The 19,262-nt window shown below is 41.6% G+C and overlaps 1 protein-coding gene across 2 annotated transcripts in view; it reads left to right on the forward strand.

The window, feature by feature from the left end:
* The first annotated feature begins 6 nt into the window (after nt 1-6).
* The window catches only part of KCNIP4 (Kv channel interacting protein 4), a 968,730-nt gene continuing 949,474 nt past the window's right edge, over nt 7-19,262 (forward strand). For both annotated transcript variants that reach the window (XM_005884863.2, XM_005884866.2), the window contains exon 1: nt 7-171. In XM_005884863.2, coding sequence (XP_005884925.1) covers nt 111-171 — 61 coding nt within the window. In that variant the 5' untranslated portion in view covers nt 7-110. The remainder of the gene's footprint in view (nt 172-19,262) is intronic.

The following is a 19,262-nucleotide window of genomic DNA, read 5'->3' on the forward strand; positions in this document are numbered from 1 at the left end:
CGGACGCCCCTGGGCTGCGCAGCGAGTGCGCTCCCGTGCCAGACCCGTCGGTAGACGCCCCGGAGCCGGGTGACCCTCGAGTTCCGCTCCTGCACCCAACGTCCCCAAAGATGAACGTGCGGAGGGTGGAAAGCATCTCTGCTCAGCTGGAGGAGGCGTGCTCCACAGGCGGTAGGATGCGCTGAGCATGCGAACGGGCGCCCCGCTTCCTCCCTCCTCCCCGGGCAAGCTGAGACCAGGACCCCTTCCCAGATGGGGACGCTTTGCGCCTTTGCTGCATGAGAGAGTGGCCTGGGCAGGACTGGGAAGGGGAGGCGGGCGCAGAGGGAGTGGGGGTGCGCAGGCGAGGGGGTGCACGCATGGTCCAGGTCCAGGAAGAAGAGATGTTTGAAGTGTGTGTGAAAGTCGCCGGTGGCGGAGTCCCCGGCCATCCTGTGCCTACTTTTGCCTTCTCTGAAAATCCCCCGTGTTGTTTATGCGTCTGGCAGGTGACTTCAGACCACACAGTTCTGTCCCCTAACACCTGGGGATAAATGAGCTGAAATAGGATCCATCCTCTCCCTCCGCCTCGCCTTGATGCCCCCAAACGTTTCATTAACACTGTTTTCTGCCCCTGGTAATAGACAGGCGGATGCTTCCCAGGTCAGATTCTTCAGAGGGAGCGCGTGTCTTGTTGGATTGCCAGATACAGTTTGGAGTGTTCAGGGAAAATGGTCCTCGGTGGCACCTGGAGATAATTGACACACAGCTCAGCCTTGGGGAGGTACTGGGCGCTCAGGTGCCAGGCGCTGGGCCTTCCGAGTCTCATGCACTCTGTGAAAGCAGGGACAGGACGCTCTCTGAAGAGTTCAGGGAGATCCATAGTAACACAGAGAACCAGAGTCCTAGTCCCCCAACGAAGTGCCTTGGGTTGAATCAGTTTGTTGTTAGGGGGCTCAGATGTGTGCAGTTTTTTAGAAGAGCCATAAATAGAGTGAAGGTGGCTGTAGGGGACATGAGAGTAACCAAGGGCTGGATGTTCCCCAGATTACGTAAAACGAGGGGGTCACACACATGGCTGCAGCTAGTTTGGATTTACAGGATGAAAAACTTGGGTGTGAGGGATGCAAAGTTGCAAGGGAAGGGGTATTTCCACATTCTACCCGGATATTGTTCAGGGAAATGGAGTCATGTCAACAAATTTGCGTCTATCACTCTAATTCAGACATTGTGAAATGGACAGGTTACTTCCCCCCCCACCAATAGTTAAAGTCACTGTAACTGGGAGGACACTATTCCTCTTTGAGGGCCAAATTTTAAAGAGAAGAGTTTTGACCCTTGATCCTGGAAAAGAAATTGATGACCACCACCTTTAAAGCCCCCTATGTGATGCGTACTGATGTTTAGTTCTGGTTTCATTCACGCCAATAGCCCCCACTCATTGTAAACCAAGTATGTCCAGGATAGAGCTTATGAGGAATGCTCCTAATTCTTAAGGGATTGAATTTTTCCAGAATGGCATAAGTGTAGAGGGCTGAGTAGTTGTTTAGTTCTCAGGGTCTCTGTCTTTGCAGTTCCTTTGATTAAGAATAGGGTAAGGAGCTTAGCTGTCCTTTTAGGAACTGCACTCATGTCCCAGGCAAAGATTGGAAACTCAAATCAGATGAGGTTGCAGGAACGTAAGTCGGGGTACAAGGGGTGGCTTGCGTTGTTCAGCTGCTTGGTGATAACAGCTCTTCGGAAGGGCCCAGCCCTCAGTTGGCCAGATGGAGAGTGAATCAGCATGTCCAGTCCATTCACAGGGCCACAGGTGGCCATATCCTCTAGTTGTGAGATAAAATGAGAAAAATGAAATCTCATGTGGGGAACATGACCCATTAAAAATATTTTTAGTACATATCTAGGATCAGTATGCATTCATTGTTTGCTCGGAGAATGGAAAGATGTTGATTTATATCTTGGCCAAGGTGAGACCCAAAGTGAAAAGTTTTCTGGCTTGAATTGATTTGACACCTTTTTCTTTAATTGTATTCACATGATTTTAGAATTCATTGTCATATTAGAAGAATAATGAAAAAAGTAGCTTGGAACATCTTATTATTATTATTGTTGTTGTTGTTTCTAGGTTAACGTTAGAGAATGATCCCCGAATACGTACTCTATATTATCTTCACCAAACATATGCTTTAGTACTTTGGTTATTTGTTCTTAAAGATAGGGTGGTCTACTAAGCCTGGATAATAAGAAAAGATGGCCATTTATAAAGGTTTGTACTCTATTTTCAGTTCTTGCTTTAAAACAATAACTCTTGATCTTTTGTTTGCTTTCAAATAAATGGAACATTTCCATAACTTCCATCATGACCAAAATAGTTTTGCCTTGAATCTCTCTCTCTTTGATGGCATTTTATAAAATGACTTCATTGGAATTTAAACAAAATTTAGCTGGAGGATCAGAATGAGAGGACTGTATGAAGATGAAACAGAAATTAGGAACTGGAGAAGTGGGTGTATGTATGTGTGTGTACACATGTCCATGTGGGTGCCTTGAACATATATCTATTTTATGACCTGTCTCTAAAGCCAGAAATACTATGAAAATGATTTGTTGGTAGACAAAGGAGAAAACCACAAGACAAGGAAAGTAAAGGGAGAAATGGAGGAAAGATGGGCACAGGTTTGAGTTGACTTGCTAAAATTTTATAATAATATAGCTTAAAAAAGTGCTCTCTTTTCAAGAGGTAGTACATTTAATATGCTAACTGGTCAACACCACTTCTAAGTCACTGTAGTTGAAACATTGTACATGCTACAGGGTACAGAAGATGGACACCTGGTAAATAAGTACATACAAGTAGAAAGGGTTTCTTACCAACTGCAGGGCTCAGTTTTCCCCGGCCTCTCATCAGCTTCCAAATTAACTCCCAAACCTGCCCAGAATGTATTTTTCATGACATTGTTTATTCCCATTATTTTGCTCCCCTGAAATAGAATCAAACATAAGACAGCTACCAGTGGAGAGACAGAGGGAAATGATAATTCAACAGTATATTTGAAAGAGAATCAGAAATAAGGTCAGAGGAAAAAACCTACAGAATTAGTCATTGGTGTCCTTAATTTGTGCCACCTAACTTAGGGATGGCAGATGTCCTGTGATGTCATCTACAAGCAAGAGTGGGGAGGGAGATGTGTGTCTCAGTTGTTGTCAGAGGAGGTCATTGAAGGATGTGCCTGCTGGTTTGCCATCACCCCCTCCCCTGTCATTGGAACTGTGTGCTCCACCCAACAGTCCCACAGCCAGAACCATTTTTAAGGGCACAGCCTTGAGAGAGCAATAGCCGTTGAGTCCATTTGGATGGTACACATGACTGAACCCAGGGAAGATTCTGGTGGGTGGGGTCAGAGGTCTACTTGTCTTGTGGCCACCCAAGAGGAGCCTCCTAAGTAAGTCCCCTTGCATCTCAAACCTGCCACCTGCCAGTCTGGGTGGTCTGCCCTTTTCCTCAGTCTCTCCTTGCCCTCCTTGTATAGGGACCGGTTTCAGATTTCACCTGGGAAGCTCCTGTGTTGGGGAACCAACAATAGAGCAAAAGAGCCCTTCCATATTGAATTGTTGTTTGATGGATGTCTCATGGCCCCAGCTTATGTTTTGTGTTTATTAAGAATAAGGCAAACTGAAACTAGTAACTCCACAAGGGTAGTAGTGAAAAGTCTTTTAACTCTGAACCCAGGAAAAGTTTTTTATTGTACAAGGCATTACTCTCTTTTTGTTGTTTAAAGTGAGAAGGTACTAAACAAATGATAGGACAAGGTGTTAAAATTCAGCAATTCTCTCCTTGCTATAGTTTTTTTTTGTTTGCTTGCTTTTTTTTGGAGGGGGGTGCTAATGCAGAGTTTCAAAAAATAAAGCTATGAGTGGTTTTGAAATTAATGAGCCATGCGATATAAAATATGTGTGCGAGATTTCAGCAGAATTGTGGACCAGACAGTTGTTGAATCTTTTGAGGATATGTTTCTGGCCTTAAACTATATGGTCCCTCTTGCTCTTTTTTTTTTGTCCTTTTATTTGCTTTCCTTATCCCCACTGGTTTTCTGGAACATGTGGATAATATTGCTTTTCAATATTTCATAGCAGAGTATGCTTGCTTACTGACTAGCCTCCCTTCTTAGGGACTATTTCAAGCAGATTAGAGTGTGTGTGTTTTTGGAGGGGAGCTTGAAGCAGGAAGAGTGAGTGTTTAATTTGTTCAAGGGGCCTTCACCATCCTTAACACTGTTTTAAGGTTATATAATTTCACCTGTCATTACAAGTTTATTCACCCCTGGGCCTTGATTCACCTACTTCTTTTTTTAAAAAAACGTTTTATTTGGTTAAATGCCCTGATGTTCTTTCCTCAATTCACATTGCCTGAACTCATGCAATGCTTCATGCTGTTAATCAACACTCCTTGGCAGACTGTGAACTCTGAGAGCAGAGCTGTTGTGCTCTGCTCACTACTGTATCCCCGGCATCTAGATCAAGTCTGACACGTAACATTTGCTCAACAACAGATATTGGTTGAATGAGTGAAATCTCCTCACTTGTATTCTGTGACTGGCTTATTCTATTTCCTCCTATTCATCTCAGGTCTCTTCTCCTGACCCTTCTTTCTTTCTTGGTCCAGTTTGTGCAACTTTTTACCAAGTTCTGTCTTATTTTCCTTCGCTTTCTGAACTCCCTCTCCAATCAAGCTGTAGTTTTGATGCACGTTACCTTGATGCCGAGGTCTCTTGAGTCTGGAGCTCTGGCCCAGGCCTTTTCCAAAATATCAGATGGGCATTTCCATGCCCTATCGGTCAGACCCATCAGCAAGTTTTATCAGCGACTCAGAGTCGGATGTCAGAAAAGGCATGCGGTCTCTTTTAAGAACACTTTATTGTCCAAATTGGGCTAATGGTGCCGTTATTCTTGAGGCATGCAGTTAAAAATTAAAGCAAAATTGTTTCTTTCCCCATGGTACTTCCCACCTTCTTCATTTGTGCCTCTTCCATGTGGAATCAGTCACCACACCTTACAGATTCTCTTCTAGCTTTTATGTCTAGCTCCTCCTCCAGTTCCTATTGTATTATGCTTAGCACTTACCAGGCCATCCTGGTTATCTCCTATTTGCATGAAGTGCCACTCCCCATTCACAACCAAATAAATTTACTAAAACCTGGTTTGAGTCAGATTGATCTCCAGTGCAAACATTACTAATACCTTCCCATTACTTAGAGAACTAAAAATACTATTTTCTTAGCTTGTAGTTAAGGCTCCCACAGTATGGCAAAAGTCCTCCATCCCACCCTTATCTTCCATGACTCTTCTAGGTCTGTACCTTTTCCTGCTAAACTGTTTCCTAGTCCCCAGACATACCCTATGCTGTGCCTACTGCTTAGAATGAACATCCTTCCCCAAAGTTACCCACTGAACATAGCTGAGTGTTCAATATCGAACACACCCTTGAAGACTCATTTCAAGTGCATGGTCTTTTTCATGTAGCCTTACTGATTTCTCCCTGCCTCCTCCCCCAAAGAATTATGCTCAGAATTTTCATAGGCCATTTTCCTTTTATTTTGACCTATATCTGAATGACAAGGCAGAATAAGCTATGGATATTTGTCTCATTTGCATTTCTAAGTTGTAACTCCATGACAGCAAGTGCCACAGATGAATTACTCATTTTTGTACCCCATCTTATTGACTGGCAAAATGCTTCACAAGATAGTAGGTGCTTAGAACATAGTTAATTGAATTAAATAACTGCCCAGTGGTAGACCCATCCAAGACCCCAAATTACAATTCCTATTTGATGGCTTGTTAAATCATGTACCAGAAGTGACTTTCTTTTTTGGTTCCCTGTCTTTTCCATCCAGGCCAGTGAGTAAAGTAATGGGACACCCAGTGCTCCTCTGAACTGAGCTTGCTATTGCATCTGTCATGCATGGCTATGAGAGTTTACAGTGTTTTTAGGTAGAGTTTGCAAGTGCCCAGTGTTTTCTGTGTATTTACAGCAATAGTCAATCGTCTTTGGAATGAAACTATGATTCACCCTCATCCTTTCAGACCGATTACTTCCAGGATGCATGGTCCAAGGGATCTCCCCCAAGTGAGCGATTGTCACATCTGATTTTCCTCCAAGTAAAGGAGTTGGAAGATTAGTTGCCTACTCCTTCTGCATCATGATGTTGATTGTTCACACTAGTCTGAGTTCATGTTACAGAGAGTGGAGCTCCCTAACAGTTATCAATCCAGAGCCTACATGGATACACCACCTTGTCTCCTATCATTAGTACATCTTCATCATTATCTTCACCTGATGGTAAATCCTTTCACTGTAGCAGTGGCTGTGGAAAGGAATGGAAACATTAAAAATCTAGGACATCACTCAATGTATACACATCCATTTCCTTAGGGGCATTTTCTTTCCTATCAGACTTCACAGACAGAGTCAGGCTGAGCTGGGAGGGAAGTAGGAAGGAAGGGAAAAACCGTGGCAGGGGTGACATGAGATGAGGTTCAGCCCTATCTCTCTCCCCACTGTGGCCCAGTCTCTTCAAGATTGGCTGCTCTACGTGCATGCATTAGCACATAGCATTAGAAAGTCTCAAAAAGGAGAGACTCTTAATATTTAAACCTTACATTCTCCATTCACTCTGACAATCTAAGGGATGATTTAAACAGGGATATAGATGTACAATTTGTGATATTGAGCAGTTGGCCTTAATGCCCAATCTTAGGGCTGATTTTTCCTCCTGAATGAACACAGCCGGAGTGGTTGAATGGCTCTCCCATTGGAAATGTGTTGTCAATTTCAATACCCTGTGGATATATTACTGACCTTTTAGGAAGTTCCCCCTCCTACATAGTCTACCCCACTTACTTATTTAGGAAAAAATGAGTAGTCAACCCATTTCACAACAACAGTTTATAGCTTTTTGGTTACCTGAAATTTGGATTGGCTCAGGGAAATGTCCCCCTGTGTATTCAGGCAGCATCTGCTCATGAATAGTAAATAAAAAGCCTTTGCAGAATTTGAACTGACATTTTTTATAGGCCTTTAACTTTAAAAAGGTTTTGGAGGAAAAATAGACTTTCATCTCCAGATGTCAACACTTCTTAATATTTTGAAGGATCCTTTGAGTAAAACAGTTTATTTATGAAATGACATTATCTGCAGCCCAAATGGGAATCAAAATCAGATTGGACTGATATAGTAACTACTGCAGTCTAATGACTATGCTTGCTACCTTCTCCTCTCTCTTTCTCTTCCCCTCTCTCTCTCCCTCTCTCTCTCTCTGTCCCTCCCACCCTCATCTTCATTATAATACCATCCGCACATTGTGTTTACAGATGCTAAGGTGTCCCCCAGAATGTCCCCAAATATGTTTTTTGTTAAAGAGAAGACATGAATTCCAAATGTCTTCATGAATTTCATAATAAAATTGGATGAAAATAGCTCATTTAACTATTAAAATAATCTGCATCTCAGAATGGATATTCTGCCAGGGGAATTATTTGGGATTGTAACTTTTGGTAATTTAATGAATTTTCATTAGACTAGCATAAGAAAAAAAACTTATAGAATGTTGGTCTAGCCCCGTGGTCGGCAAACTGCGGTTTGCGAGCCACATGCGGGTCTTTGGCCCCTTGAGTGTGGCTCTTCCTAAGCCTTAGGAGTACCCTAATTAAGATAATAACAATGTACCTACCTATATAGTTTAAATTTAAAAAATCTGGCTCTCAAAAGAAATTTCAGTCTTTGTACTGTTGATATTTGGCTCTGTTGACTAATGAGTTTGCCGACCACTGGTATAGCCCATACCTTTTAGCCATATTTCATGTATGGTAAGTGCTCCAGAGATGTGTTGAATAGATTTTCATATAATATTTTCATATTTTATACTATTGTTAGGTACCCTAAGGGTGGGAATGCACTCTTGTGGTCCAACCCATCCCATCATTGTGCAAAGTAATTGATGCTCAGGTCATCATCTTGTTGTGTCTGCAATGCATATGAGAAACAAACAAATAAAGAAAGCAAGACCAAAAATACACACACAACCCAACAATATTATAGAAATGGCAAACAGACATTTCAAAAATAGATCTGTCAAACCCACTTGTGAGAAAAAGTTTAATTTGGAGAGAAGTTTAATTTAGAGGAAATTTATTTAATTTAGAAAGTTGAGGACATGGAGAATAGCCATTGAGCATTATGCTGCTGTTTCTCTTTCTTCTATAAAATGTTCACCATGGTGCCCACTTGTAGGTGGAGGGATTCTGTAATGATAAGATTCACTTAGCAAATATTTCCAGAGAAACTACTTGGTGCTAGGTTGAGTGACATGTAGAGTTTGCCTCCAGAGCACTTACTGTTTATTCAATAGATACTTACTGAGGATGCACCAGATACAGTAAGTCTTCACTGAAGTCAATAGGTTTTTGGAAACTGTGATTTTAAGCAAAACAACATATAACAAAACCTGTTATATGTTAAATATCAGTTCTCAATTTTACCATAGGCTAATTTATATAAACAAGAGTTAAATTTCTAAGGAATATTTCTGGTCACAACTTCTTAATATGGACCCAAGACATTGATGTAAATGTGAGATATGCATATCCATTTAAGAAAGATTAATAAAAGCAAGTCAGATAAAGATTTTCCAACCTGCTGATTCCAGTTAAGGGTCGTGTGGGTGGAATCTATCTGGCAATGCAGGGTGCAAGGCAGGAGCCCAGGGTGGAGAGCATGGCCTTCCGTCACAGGGCCAGTCACACACACCCACACTCACTCAGACTGGGACAGTTTAGACACACCCATTCATCCCACATGCACATCTTCATGATGTGGGAGGAAACCGGAGGACCTGGAGAAAACCCAGGCAGATGTGGGGAGAACATACAAACTTCACAGACAGTGGCCCTGCTGGGGAATCCGTTCGTTTTTTCTTCTTACCGATGTTATTATAAAATAGCATTAAAGGAGATGACATTATTTGAGGGCTTGCTGTATTTCTATAGAGTAGAGGAGGAAAGAAATAACTCAACATGTATATTATAAAACATTCACTGTCATACAGAGGTAAGGATAAGGTGAGATGGATGTTGAAAGGCAAAATTACTTTCAGTGCCATTCTTATCCAAGCAGATACAATGATATTGAACTTGACCTTTCTTTCTTTGGGGACTCTTGAAATTCTGTATTTGTTCTTCTTGCCTTCTCTCCATTTTTCCATCTGTAATATGTGTTTATATGTCACCCGCTTAGAGACATTGTGACAGTATCTAAAGCCACTTTAAAGATATTTAAAACATATGATTCTAGCAGTCTATGAATACAGGAACGTTTTTCATAAAACAAATATGATTTTCAATCTTGGAGAGTACAACATGAGTAACAATTTCTGTTTAAAGCTAGTCTTAAAGGAATTAAAAGTGCCCAGCTCTCTTAATGTCAGTTGGATCAATGTACCAGTAAAGGCAAAGGCATTTCCAATTAGTTTGTAAAATGAAATCGAGTATTACTCTAATTTTTAATTTTAATTTTGTAGAATCAATCATTTATCCTGGGAATAGTATTATACCCGATCTAATATTGGGGGCCACTTGTGAAAATTGGATTCGCCTAAACCTTTCTCACATCTTTCCCAAGAATTCTTAAATCACGTCCCATATCATCTGTTTTCCCAAACTCCTTTTAATTTGAGGCTGACTCTCTTCCTACTGAGAGGCACAGTATTACTGCAATCTGTTCCCCATTCCCTTTCCTCTTGTGGTCCGGTTTCATCAGTTTCCTGCTGAAGTTGTGACCTCGGAGGGAGCTGGCACAGGCCCTGAAACACAGGTGCATTAATGTGAGGTTGAGGAGAGAAAGATCTTGGGCAGCGAGAATAAAACAATGAGAGTTCAGAACCAGACATTGAGAAACATGGGAAAAAGGAAGGTGGAAATTGTAAAATACAGCAGTATGCAGGGACATAGACTGAATCAATGTTCCCACCCTATGTTTATAGGATAAGCCAATTATTTGTTGGTGTCATTGTAAGATAGTTTTTAAAAAGGCAACACATCTAAGCTAGCAAAGCTGGAAGGTAATAAATACTGGTTATTCTGATGTGATTTAAGTACCAGATTTATAGCAAAGTCCTATAAACCCTCCTACTTAAGTTAAATTTGTAGATGTAGATTCCAAATGAAAGTTAGTCATTAAAAATACCTTCAGAATTATTATTAATCTGTTAGGATAAATACTGATGATGCAAAATCTACAAACATTACAGTGGGAAGATTGAACTGTGAAATAATGTGTTACATACATTGCAACTTAAAATAATTATGTTTATCCTTGGATCCCTGAATATGAGGTTGTAGCTTTTCATAAATATCATTAGAATAGAATTTCAGACCTCAAGCAGTGACAATTATACATTCAATTTTAATGTAACCTGTGTTCTGGTAGTTTTAGAAATAGTTTTGAGGTCATTATTCAATAGTTAGCTATTCAAATCACATTAATCAATTACCTACGATAGGAGAGATACTGCTAGCAATTATTTCAGAATATAAAAAGGCATGCTAGTTGTTTAGGGTATAGGACTTAAGGTTTTAAATAATATTTGATTTCTCCACCCCATAATTTTACTTGACTTGAATTACGTATTGATTAAGTGGAGCATGTTAGCTTACCTCACATTCAAAGGCACCTGCTAAATACCTCATTGGATCCTGGTATATGTTCTTGATGGAAGAACTCAGCAGCTGCTGGTGGGAACTGGGTGTAAAACCAGGGAAACGTGTGATGATGGGGGAAGAAATCTGAGAGGAGAATGGTATTGAGATTGGTGCCTGGCCCATGGTGATCATGTGTGTCAAGTACTGGGGAATAAAAGAGTTTCAAGAGCCAGAGCTGGTTAACAGTGAATTGCTATAGAACATTAATGGTGAATGAAGAATGGAGCCTCAGGATAGATGCTGGAGTCAGAATTAGGGTTCAGATATTGTGTTTACTACTGTGAGACTAAGCCACGTGACCTCTCAGTAGCTTAGTTTCTTTATGAATGGTCTTTGCCTGTAGAATTCTTGCCCATTGGCTTACTTCCCCCTTTATTCGGGTCTCTGTTACAACAGTACATCTCTGATGACTTTATCTAATATAAATCCCACTTGTGTCTCTGTCCCTTATCCTACTTTACTCTCCTTGATAGATTTCATATACTTCCTCAAAGAAAAAAAAATATATATATATACCATGCTACTATCCTATAATATTTATGTATGTTAGAATACTATTCGTGTATATATTATATACTATTCATACATACATATCTTTATTTTCTGTTTATTTACCATCCTCTTAAAATTTACTCATTGTGTGCTGAATGGTAAATCAAAAAAAGAGACTCATTTTCACAGATGACATTAATGATTAACCAAACTAATGTATATAAAGTGTTCAGTACCGTACCTAATAGATAGGGCCTGATAAATGTAAATTGTGGTAATTTCTATTATTTTTTGGGGGGGTTGAGAAAAAGTACTTTAATTCTGAGGATGGGAAGTCAGGAGGATGGTGAGCAGGGGAGCTTCTGGGGGTGATGGAGGGAGAGAGTTGTGAAGAAGGGCATTTGCCCCTGGAAGGGGTAACTCTTGTCCTCTAACACTGAAGGGAAGAGGAGGCCACCCAGGGTGACCAACTGGGGATGCCCCTGTGGAGGAACTGGGCTGTGAGCCACCAGTTGTGTTTAGAGGGTTAGTGAGGCAGCATTTTAGTAGGTGGTGTGAAGGAATTTGTGGGGACAGCAGTGTGACTAGAGTAGATGGCTGCCTGAGAGGTATTGAGGCTGAGAAACAAGACTGGGCAGAGGCTAAGGAATGTGGATTTGAATTTGAATGTGGGCAAGAATTTAAGATTTCTGAGACAGATGATGGCATAGTCACAGTGACCCATAGGAAGACTACCTTGTCCTGCTGCAAAGGAAAGATGTGATGGGGGGGCGGGGTGTGTTCAGGTGCAGAGGGTGGCTGAGAAGACACTGCACCTGTCTAGGTGGGCGTGGCCAGGCTAGAGGGTGCCCATGGGGAAGAAAACAACTCAGGCACAGAGAGTGCATTCTGGATGGCCTTTGTACTGATTGGAGTGTGGAGCTAAGTGGGAGATCCAAGGAGGAGCAGAGTCAGGTACGCGCTATGAAACAGCCTCTGCCCTCAAACTTTGGTGACCAAGTGAAGGCCTTTGCTCCTGGTGACGGGAAGTTATTATCCAGAATACAGAAGAAGGAAATCATATGTCTGGCTGCATGTGTGTAAGGTCAGAAAAATGGAACTCAACATTATATTTGGTGTACTAGAGGAGTACCTGGTAAGAGGGACACTAGATAGTTATTTATTGATAAATACTAGTAAATTGAGGCATAAAGGGGTTAAGGCACTTGCCCATTCTCCTGCCTGCACAGGGTGGGGTGGGGAAGACTGAAGATGGCAGTCTGTAATCAACCAAAGAACTTACATGCACATATCCATAGCCCATGGACATAGACAATAGGGTGGTGAAGGCCTGGGGTGGGGTGTGGGGGCAGGCTGGAGGGGGTCAATGAGGGGAAAAGGGGGACTTATGTAATACTTTCTTTTAAAAAAATATATTTTTATTGATTTCAGAGAGGAAGGGAGAGGGAGAGATAGAAACATCAACGATGAGAGAGAACCATTGATCGGCTGCCTCCTGCACGCCCCCAACTGGGGATTGAGCCCGAAACCCGGGCATATGTCACTGACTGGAATCGAACCTGGGACCCTTCAGTCCACAGTCCAATGCTCTATCCACTGAGCCAAACCAGCTAGGGCTGTAATACTTTCAACAATAAAGAATAATAAAAAAAAGAGTGGCATTCTGGGCAGGCCTGATCTTGTTCTGGGAGGGTGGGGCTCAGCTCAGCAGAGAGAGTGCTAATGCCCAGTTTGGTGGTTAGTGGGTTAAAGGCCAAAGGACCTGGATATCTGCATCACATCCAAAGTAAATGAATATCCAAAGCCAGTGCTCAATCACTTGGATCCTGCATGGGAGAAAGAGCCTTGATACCCAGCCTTGTGGGTTGGAAGAAGAACCATTAATACTTGAGGGGTTAGAATAACAATGAAGTAACCTGCAGCGCCTCCCTGAGCCTGAGTTGAAGGGCTGATGGGGTGGTTAATGTGGGTAAGAGTGTATAGGCAGATGGGGCATTGAAAGGGTGTTGCACGGGGCACTTTTGAAGGATGTTGTCACATGCACATACATGATTTTCATTCAGAGAGGATTCCACTTTCATAGCTACCCACCTTCCCCTCCCCCACTGCTTCATCCTGCATTTGTTTCTCCAACCCATCCTATAAACATCAGGCACAGACAATCTTGTTGAAACTAACTAACTGAAAATATATAGCATTATTGCAAGCCAAGAACTCCAGCCATGCTCCATCCTGCCAGAATAAGTCATGAACTCTGTTAATACTGTTTCTTAATGAATACAGTTTTAATTAATTGTTTGGTATCTGCCAACCTGGAGTAAAGAGACTTGTGCACACTGCCAGGACCTAAAGGGGCAATCAAATATTTGTTGACCAATGGATAATGAAGTGCTTTTAAATGACCTGATAATAAAGCAATCGGATATTGTCATAACTATTAGGTAAGCCTCATAATTCTGCCACCATGAAATGCAATGAGCAAGCACTTAGGGAGCTCAAAGAAATGTTCTCTCTCACTCTCTGGGTCTCAGGACACATTTCAACTTAACTTTGCTCCAATCAATTCATTTATTTAGCACATTTTATAAATCAAACATTGTGCTGGGTGCATGGGGGATGCAAATATCTCCTCCTCTGTCCTCACAGATGGCTAGCAAGGAAGAAATACCTTCCACAGTGCAATAGCAGCATGCTGAGAATTTCAGAACAGTGAGCAAAGGATGCTATAGGAACATATGGGAAATGTTAATGTGATTTAGGGGTTAGAAACTAATTCCTAAAGGAAGTAGGAATTAAGTTGACAGATGATTGACACTGAGAGATAAGAATAACAGAGTAGGGAACAAATTTGAATGACTGAAGAGAGCCCAAAGGTGAGAGAGAGGGAGAAATCTGAAAAGATAGATACAATGACAGATGGTCCAGTGTTGGAGTTTTATTATTATTAAGTATTTACACTTTATCTCAAGGGCAATGAGAAGTGATAGGAGGTTTTAAGCAGGGAATGCAATAACCAAATAGCCACATCTCATCTTCTGGCCATGGTCCCTACACTTGGAAAAGCATAAAGCAGTTATCCCAATGACAGGAAAACTGTTGATCATGTTCTGGTGGGATCTGTAATCATTTTCTCTTTTTTTTTTCTGTTTACCTTTTCTCATCTGCTTTGCCTAACCTCAGAAATCTGGCTTTGGTCTGTGATTAAAAACTCAATGCTAGCCCTTTAATGACTAGGTCAGCAGTCTCCAAAGTGCTTTGGAGAGCAAAGGATATATTTTATCATAAATCATAAATTCTACACAGAGTATACACTAGTTATTAACAAAGCATAACTTCTTTCTTTTTGTAGATAATAATAATGATGGAAATAGTAATAGCAAACTCAAAAGGTATTATCCCAGTAAGCTCATGTGAAGGCATTTGTATTTATCCTTGACTATTGTAAAGAGAAAAGACTGATATACTAGACCCATGGTCGGCAAACTGCGGCTCGCGAGCCACATGCGGTTCTTTGGCCCCTTGAGTGTGGCTCTTCCTAAGCCTTAGGAGTACCCTAATTAAGTTAGTAACAATGTACCTACCTATATAGTTTAAGTTTAAAAAATTTGACTCTCAAAAGAAATTTCAATCGTTGTACTGTTGATATTTGGCTCTGTTGACTAATGAGTTTGCCGACCACTGAACTAGACTTTATAGCCTAGAAAAAGTAGTGAGTGACAAAGAATTACCAACAATGTGCAATTCTATCAATAGTGAAGTTCCATATATATTTATGTGAGCACTTAAATATCAAGTTTTACAAAGGTAATGTTACCTTGCAATGCTGTTATGAAAGATGTATTCTTCCTAAAGGCTTCAGGCCAGTGGCAGCTGCCCCATCCCAATTCAGAACCTTTCCACATTGTGCGGAATCTGCATTGTCCTGATTTGTTTCTGCCATACTCTATCCTCTTTCTGAGTTTTTCTGTTTCATGCATGATGAAGGTACCAATTCCAGAGAAGCTGCCATTGCTCTTTGTACAAGTATCCAAAGATTTCATGAGACACACATGAGCTTGTGGCCAGTAAATTAAAACAGGTCTAATATAGGTTACTGCCATTAACATATGGGCATTTTCTGAGTCAACCACAGAGAGGGCATCTGTTATTTCTATTTCATGAATCCATGCAGTGTGGGTCTGACACCTGCTGATTTGTGGGGGACCTGAGCCAAGATTATCTACCCATCTACAGTGGGTAACCTCTAGTGGAAAATTTTCTACAGGCCTTGCAGGAAGTGATAGTTTTTATCAAAAAATGCTGAGCAGTAAACTTTTAAAGATCCCGGGTTACATGCACATTTGTGTGCCTGACGTTGGTGGGTTTGCAAAGAAGTGAAAGTTAAAATCTAGTTGGAAATGTTGAGCGAATGATGACATCAAAATCCCCACAGTAGTAATATGTGTTAACACTGATTTCATTATAGCCTTTCTAATGATGTAAGCAAACATCTTCATATCATGCCTCAGGTTTACTGATTGCAATTGAATCCTCTGGAATTTAGACTCCTTTTGTGTAGATATTGGCTTTGTTTGCTGTATGTCCCACGGGCCTTGAACAGGGCCTGCCAATAGTAGGATTTCCAATATTTATTGAATGAATAAACTATCACAAAAAACCCAAGCCCCTACATGTTGCTTTTTCATTGGGAGAGAGAAACACTAGGATAAGTAACTCTTGACTCAAGTGATAAAATAGAGGTACGTGCAAAGTCCTGTTGGGAGCAAAGGTGCGACAATAACTACCTGCCTAGGGAAGTAAAGGAAGCCTTGCAGAGGAAAAAAAGGGCATCTCAAATAGGTCTTGAGGTTCATCCGTGGAGGAAAGGGATTCCTAAGTAAATAAGAACATCCTGTGCCAAAGCTCGATTTGTGTGAGAATTCAAGCCACATTCAGGGAATGGTGAGAAAGTCCACATGGCCTATATATTGGCAATGGAAGGAAATGTATTCAAATTGAGGCTGGAAGGGTAGATGGTGATAGATCGTTTCAGACCCTTGCATTTATGACTGAGGGTTTGAATTAAAATCCGAAAGCAGTGGGAGCTATTGAAGGGTGTTAATCAAGGGGATGACGATAATTGTGTTGTAGAAGGAAACGATGAAGGTAGCTTTGTGGAAGTCAAGGGCACTAGTTGGAAAAGTAGTACAGACAATGTAGGCAGGAGACCTGAATGAAAGCAGTGTGGCAGGCAGAAGAGGGGTGGTAGATTTGAGAGGTGTAGCAGGTATAATCAGTGCATTAACAAGCATTGGAATGAGGATAAGAAAAGCAAAAGTTGAGAAGATGTTCGTGTGTTTAGCTGTAATATATATATATATTTCAGAGAGGAAGGGAAAGTTATAGAGAGACAGAAACATCAATGATGAGAGAGAATTGAAAGGCTGCCTCCTGCATGCCCCCTACTAGGGATCAAGCCCACAATCCTGGCATGTGCCCTGACCAGGAATTGAACCACTACCACTTGGTTCATAGGTCGATGCTCACCTCTGATATACACCGGCCAGGCTTCAGTGAGAAATCTTGAGGATATAGCTGCTTTGGGATTTACTGAGGTTGAGATATTTCTAGAGAATGTAAGAGAAAACCAGCTTGCAGCTGAAGATATGTACCTAGATCTCAGAAGGGGTTAGAGATACAGATTTAGGAGCGAATGGACTGCAGATAAAACCTCGAGAAGAGAGGGGGGTCACTTAGGGAGAGAACAGAGCTCAGAATGGAATAGTAAGAAGCTGGTTAAAATTAAGTGGCTGCATCAGGGAGTAGGTACCAGCAAAGGAGTCAGAGATGAATCATAAAAGGAAGTAAAAGGAATGACAGCCAAGAGCAGGACTGTGGATGCCAGAGAAGGAAGCTTTTCCAGTGCTTGGTCAATTATTTTAAGTGTTTTGCATGGTAAAGTAAAATGAGAGCTGAAAGGATTGGGTTGAAGCAATTTCAGTGGAGCAGAAGCCAGATTGCAATAGTTTGGGTGTGAGTGAGGAAATGAAGGAGAGCAAATGTGGGCATCTCTTCGGAGAAGTTTACCTGTTAAGGACAGGGGGTAGATGGAGCAGTTGCTTGAAGGAATAAGTTCTGGAAGATCCATTTTATTGAACAGGAGAAATGTGGACATGTTTGTAGGCATTGACCTTGGAAGGGCAGTGGCTGGGCAGTGGAGAGCAATAGGCTAAAAACACAATAGAGAGAATCATTCTTCTATCACCATTATACCTTGGAGAGCCCTCACTGTGCTGCAATGAAATGCTCTATTTATGTCTTCACTACTTATAAAAATACAGAACATTTTATAGGATGATAATCACCTGAGGATTTCTTACCAAAAATGGATAGTGAACAATTTTACAGAATATTTGCTGCCAGGCTCCTTTACATAAAAGCAATAAAATGTTAACAATAAAGTTGACATGCATTTGCCATCTTCCATGGTCCCTTTCTTATCCCCTTTCCCCTGCTTTACCTAGACGACCATGAATTTGGTGTGTTTCCTTCCCATTCACTTTAATGTCCTTTTATCTGCACTTAGTATGCCTGCACAGTGTGTCATATGTTTCATGTGTGCCTGAGTTCTTTTGAGCCACAAGAATATTACTCACAGTTCTGGAGACTGGAAGTCTGAGATTAGGGTGGCAGCATGGCCAGGTGAGGGCCCCCTTCCAGGTCACAGATTTCTCATATCTTCACATGGTGGAAGGGGCTAGGGAGCTCTCCGGGGCCTCTTTTGTAAGGGTACTAATGCCATTCATGAGGATTCCACCCTCAAAGGCCCCACCTACCAACACCATCATCTTTGGGGGTTATGAATTTGGGTTAACATTTGAATTTTGGGAGAACACAGACATTCAGACCATAGCAATGTGTGTGTTTGAATTTACACAAATGGGATTTTTAAAAAACATCATGTCGCCATAGCTCAGGTTTGGCTCTGGATGGAGCATTGGCCTGTGGACTGGAGGGTCCCAGGTTTGATTCTGGTCAAGGGCACATGCCCAGGTTGTGGGCTCATTCCCCAGTAGGGGACATTTAGGAGAGAGACAATCAATGATTCTCTGTCATCATTGACGTTTCTATCTCTTTCTGCCTCTCCGTTCCTCTCTGAAATCAATAAAAATATATTTTTTAAAAAACATTATGTCTTAGAGGTCTAGCTGCATTCAAATATACATAGCCTACTCTTCCTAAGAGCTGATTATTATTTGTGCAATATTTTATTGCTATGTCTGCTTACTTAAGAGACTGAGTCGTTCTGGGCCAGGGATGTGTTTTGTTTATATTTGTATCCACAGTGCCTCAATATTTATTGACTAAATGAATAAATGGACAGTAGATGGGTGTGGCTTGGGAAGGAGTATGAGCCAGCAAGGCTCTTCCTTGAGACACCAGGAAGTTGGGTTTGGGAAGGACTTTATGCTTGACAGGCTCTATTTGCTGTTAAGCAAAAGGAAATGTAATTTTCTGAGGAGAGGGTGGGGATAAGTGTTTAAGAAGTGTGGTATGGATTTATAACCTTTAGCTTAATTGGGGGGAGATTATCCCCCTCAGCCTGGCCTGCACCCTCTCGCAGTCTGGGAGCCCTCGGGAGATGTCCGACTGACGGCGTAGTCCTGTGGGGAGCGGGCCTAAGCCAGCAGTCGGACATCCTTAGTGCTGCTGCAGAGGCAAAAGAGGCTCCCACCACCTTTGCTGCACTTGCCAGCCATGTGCCTGGCTTCTGGCTGAGCGGGAGTGCGCTGACCACTAGGGGGCAGCTCCTGCGTTGAGCGTCTGCCCCATGGTGGCCAGTGAGCGTCATAACAACCAGTCGTTCCGCCATTCGGAAGATTTGCATATTAGCCTTTTATTATATAGGATAGTTACTATTTCTACAAGAACCATACAATTAGACTCACTTTGTTTTAGGTTTATAATTGATCACAACTGGAAGACACCCACCAGCCTCTGAAATATTGACTTGTTTGCCTAAATTCTTCTTTCCTACTTTATATGTTCCTATAACA

Source organism: Myotis brandtii, unplaced genomic scaffold (assembly GCF_000412655.1).
Source record: "Myotis brandtii unplaced genomic scaffold, ASM41265v1 scaffold869, whole genome shotgun sequence".
Classification (NCBI taxonomy): Eukaryota; Metazoa; Chordata; class Mammalia; order Chiroptera; family Vespertilionidae; genus Myotis; species Myotis brandtii.